Genomic DNA, 5,103 nt, shown 5'->3' with positions numbered 1-5,103 from the left:
TTCTCCTGCCTCAGCCTCCTGACTAGCTGGGACTACAGGGGCCCGCCACAGCGCCTGGCTAATTTTTTGTATTTTTAGTAGAGACGGGGTTTCACCGTGGTCTCGATCTCCTGACCTTGTGATCCGCCCGCCTCGGCCTCCCGAAGTGCTGGGATTACAGGCGTGAGCCACGGCGCCCGGCTTATGTAAATATTTTTTAAAATAAATTTTGGAAGCTTTGGGGCCATCATTTCTTAAAAACGTTTTTCTGTTCTTTCTCTCTCCCCTATATTTTTGGAACTCCTATTACATATATTTGGTATGCTTGATAATCTTTGAGGCTCTGTTTATTTATAGTTCATCATTTTTCTGTCTGTTCTTCAGATCAATTATATGACAGAAAGTCTGTATTTGAGTTATATTTTACTTTAATTTTTGAAATATGACTTTAGTTCAGTGAATGTACAGTAGCTTTTGTACATCTTTGATAACACTCAAAAACACTTTCTATTAACTGATTTTTTTTTTCTGAATGTGGGTTACGCTTTTCTGTTTCATAATTTTTGCTGTTTCTTAAAGTTCTTAAATGTTTAATCCTCTGGATATATTTTATCTTTTCTTTTTAGATATAGACTAATCTTCATTTTTAAAGTTTTTCCAAAAAAGGGCATTTAGTTATCTCAATGCCATTTATGAATACTCCGTTTTATGTCTTCTAACATGAAATGACATCTTTATCAGCATTACATTTGCTTGTATTTATGGACTGATTGTGTTGATATTCTCCCCATTGATCCATTTGTTTACATCAGTGTCAGGAATACATTGTTTTAATTATAGTAGGTTTATATATTTTGCTCAATTCAAAATGATACGTATGTCCTATCATCAATAGGATTAATTTTTCAAAACTTTTCTATTTTCCTACTCAATTTTATTGATGAAAATTAGAATGCAGTCAAGTGCCAGAAACTGGTATGTAGACTTTTATGGACATTATTGTTAATGTTTATTTTGCTAGAACAGTATTTGTGAGTTGAAAATATTTATGTTTAAAGGTTTATCTGCATTTAAGGTTTATTTTATATACTTTAATATTTTATTTGATATTTTTACTTTATTTCTGTTTTGTGTATATTCAGTTACATTTATTTATGTATTTATTTGTTTGCCATAAAATTTTTTTTTCCCAGTGCACATTCTAGGTAGGTTTCTATACAAAAATATAAAATTCTTGTACAATTATCTTATATCAGTTTACCTTACTGAATTTTCTTATTTCCAATTTTTTTTCAGATGCTTATCTTGCCTTTTCTTGTGAAACAACCATGTTATCATGAAATAATTATCTTTTTATTTTGAAAATATATACTGCATTATATATTCTTGCTTTATGACATTGGCTTGAATCTCTAAAAATCATCCACTAATACTGTTGCAAGAAGACATCCTTACATTGTTTCTGATTTTACTGAGAATTTTCTTAGTGCTTAACCATTAGCATTATAGTAACTTTTAAAAATATAAACTATTTATCTCACTAAATCCCTCAATTCCTGGATTACTGAGAGCTTTTATCTTTTGTTTGTTTCTGGTATTTATGAAGAATGAATCTAGAATCTTCTCAAAGCCTATGAGCCTCTGTTAAGAATGATCAATTTATTTTAAATAAAACCATTAAAAATTAATAAATTTTATTTTATATTCTGTGATGTTTAAGAAATCCGCCTCCCTAAGGTCAAGAAGATATTATTTTATATTATTTTCTAAAATATTTGTATTTCCCTTTCACATTTGTATCTTCAATCATCTAAAATTCATTTTTTTTTCCTGTGGGCTTGTTTTATTTCTATCTTTAAGGATGTCCAGTTGTCCCAGCAGTTGAGACAACTGTTTATTGAAAAATCTGTACCTTTCCCATTGATAGAGCTACTTCTGTTCATATATCAGATACCTATATATGTAGAGTCTGTTTCTGGGATAACTATTCCATTTTGTTTGCTTTTGTCAAGTTCATAGGTACACTACCAGTCTGGTACCACGTTAAACCACGTTCTAGGCTTGAGGTTTTGTTTCGACCATCCAGTGATGTGAATTTGGGTTCCAAGTCTGTGTAAAAGCTGGCTTGTATTTCCACCTTCACTTTCTCTTTTCATGATGAGCACTCAAGGCAATGATGTTAGCAATATCCTGAGGGTTCTTTTCACCCCTCACTAAAAGTATAACCCTTTGAGGTCCATCCTTTATTAGAGAAAGAGTGACCTATCTGCTCCTTGCTTGGGGAAGACTCTGTGCTTCAACAGTTTCTTCTGTCTTCTGCCCCTGGACATGGCATGAAAATGGAAGTTTGAGTATTTCAAGGATAAAGAATAACTCTAGGACAAGATAGCTTTGCGGCTAACCCTATCTCCTGTATTCACTTAGATTTGGCTTAAAAAGTCCATATTATTTTATTAGCTCTTCTATACTTTTTTAAAGTTTTAAAAAAATTAATGTGGAATTTTTAATTCCTTCTCAGTGGGAGGGTGAGTTTGAATAAACCTTTCTTCCACATGAGAAGTATTTTACAAGTTTTTTGTCAAATTTATAAGAAAATGATTGAATCTTCTGTGACAAAAAAATGGACAAATATTGACCATTGAGTATGAGTGCCATCGTGATGCTAATTCTAATTATTTTTCTTTTCTTTTAGCCATACCTTCAGAGTCTTATTTTCCTTTTTGTCATAAGATGTCTGGAAATGAAGTATGGAAATGAAATAATGAATAAAGACCCAGTTTTCAGGTTGGGAAAGTATTAATTGAAACCTGAATGTAATTTAAATGTTTAGTCTTTTTAAATTTGTAATTTCATTTATTTGTTTATTTATTTGTTTTTATTTTTGAAAATAGAGACAGGGTTTCAGGTTGGGAGAATACTAATTGAGATCTGAATGTAATTTAAATATTTAATCTTTTTAAATTTATAATTTTATTTGTTTTTATTTTTGAAAGTAGAAACAGGATCTTGCTATATTGCTCAGATTGGTCTCAAATCCCTGGCCTCAAATAATCCTCCTGTCGTGATCTTAAATATTTAGTCTTTATTGCAGTACATTTAACATCAGTTTATTGAAATGGATTTACTACCCAACACTTGGCTAAGCACGTTGTACAGTGCTATTTTCAGAAAAAGAAAACAATTAGATTGGATGCAGGGATATTTAGTTTCTAAGTCATAGATTCTAGATTCTGATTTTAGGCAAGATGAGTTTTTGTCCTGTACATCTCTGTCAGTAGTGTTTAAGCATCAAAGCTTGCTTTTCTCCTGGTTATAGCTTTTATGGGTCCCTAAGGAGAAGGTACAGTAAAAACTGGTTCCATGTAAAACCAATTAGAATGATCTTTTACGAGGAAAGTGGTCATGATCTGGCTGGTGACAGACTAAAAGACTCGTATGTCTACATTTGAGTGACTTAAAAGAAGGAAGTGAAGGGACAGAGCCATTTGACAGATAGGATACAATGTTTTAAAGAGAAGAAATAGTCAAAGAAGATTTCAAGAGACTTGGCTACTGGAGTGTTATTACTGCCAAGAAGAATCTTGTAGGTAATAAATTAATCATGTGATAATCTTTTTTAAAAAGGATAATAGTTTAATTATAGGCGTTTACATTTTATTAACAGTTGTTGTAAGCCAAAATTGCATTTCTATGTTATTTTGTTTCTTCTGTAGAATCTCTCCACGGAGTAGAGAAACTCATCCCAATCCAGAAGAGCCCGAAGAAGAAGATGAAGATGTTCAAGCTGAAAGAGTCCAAGCAGCAAATACACTCACTACTCCAAACTTGACGGAGGTGGACAACAGTGATTAGACCCTTAATAAAATGCTCAGATAGTTTGTGCTGTAGAATGGATGAGGTGTTGGTTTTTATTTTGAAAAGCTGCTTTTGTTTCTTTAATATTTCTATTTATAGCTTATATTCAAATTATTCTCTTTAAAAGTAACTACCCTGTTCTCATTCTTTTAATTTTTTCTTCTTCAGTTTTCTGTGAGTCTTAATCTTCCAGCTCCTCATTCATCAGTGTAATCAACAAGTTCTCTGATTTTTTAAATCAATTTTAACAAAATCGCACGTTTCTCAAGAATTGCAATTTCATTTTGTATTATAGTTTACTTGTAATATTAATAACTGAATAGCATATGAACAAGAACAAATGAATTTACAATGCATGGAAATCAATAAGGAATAAAGTAGGAATGAAATTAGTGGAAAGAGCAAGGATAGATGCTAGCATAATGCAAAGGGAATGTATTTGATTAGGAATTAATTTTATTAGTAGTTGATTAAGTAGCCCTTATTTATGAACATACATTTGGGCATTTTATTTGAAAAAAGAGGCTAAAGCTCTTCAGCCTGACATAAAATTTAGTTCGGTTTATAGACTGGGGAATGGAAAATAAAACATTAATTCATAAAGTATCTGAAATTTAACAGGGAAATCATGCTTTGTCATGTTTTTCAGGAGCCAGTCATAACTGCAAGCTGTTTACACAAGGAATATTATGACACAAAGAAAAGTTGCTTTTCAACAAGAAAGAAGAAAATAGCCATCAGAAATGTTTCCTTTTGTGTTAAAAAAGGTTTGAATAATTGCTTCTTTTACTATTATTATAATGTTTCTTATTCTCTAGATTTAAGACTATGAAGGGGACAACTTTTTAATTCTTTGAGGCTGTTCATATATCCTGGTTAATGTGTAATTATAAAAGTTCACATGTCAGCAGATAAGTCTTCTACTTCAAAATCATATCCCAATTCAAATGGCAAGAAACCCAATCTCGGATAAAGAAGACCCCAATTCTCTGTATTAATGTTGTAATACAGGAGATTTTTCAAGGTGCTAACTAAGCTTTTGTTTCAGAAATGTTATTTTGGGGTGGCCATGGTGGCTTGTGCCTCTAATCCCAGTGCTTTGGGAGGCTGAGACGGGAGGCTTGAGGCCAAGATTTCGAGACCAGCCTGGGTAACATAGCGAGACTCTATCTCTACAAAAAATTTTAAAATTAACTGGGTGTGGTGGTGCATGCATGTAGTTCTAGCCACCTGGGAGATTGATGCAGGAAGATCTCTTGAGCCCAGGAG

At 32.3% G+C, this 5,103-nt stretch overlaps 1 protein-coding gene across 1 annotated transcript in view; it reads left to right on the top strand.

Moving 5' to 3' along the window:
* ABCA10 (ATP-binding cassette, sub-family A (ABC1), member 10) overlaps positions 1–5,103 on the top strand; it is a 106,615-nt gene that overhangs the window by 94,791 nt on the left and 6,721 nt on the right. The window contains exons 29-31 of the mRNA XM_011983972.1: positions 2,672–2,763; positions 3,693–3,813; positions 4,484–4,601. Of these exons, the coding sequence (XP_011839362.1) occupies positions 2,672–2,763; positions 3,693–3,813; positions 4,484–4,601 (331 nt within the window). The remainder of the gene's footprint in view (positions 1–2,671; positions 2,764–3,692; positions 3,814–4,483; positions 4,602–5,103) is intronic.

The sequence above is a fragment of the Mandrillus leucophaeus genome, unplaced genomic scaffold, assembly GCF_000951045.1.
Source record: "Mandrillus leucophaeus isolate KB7577 unplaced genomic scaffold, Mleu.le_1.0 Scaffold1, whole genome shotgun sequence".
Lineage (NCBI taxonomy): Eukaryota > Metazoa > Chordata > Mammalia > Primates > Cercopithecidae > Mandrillus > Mandrillus leucophaeus.
The sequence above is the reverse complement of the archived record's forward strand: the minus strand, read 5'-3'. Positions and strand labels throughout refer to the sequence as shown.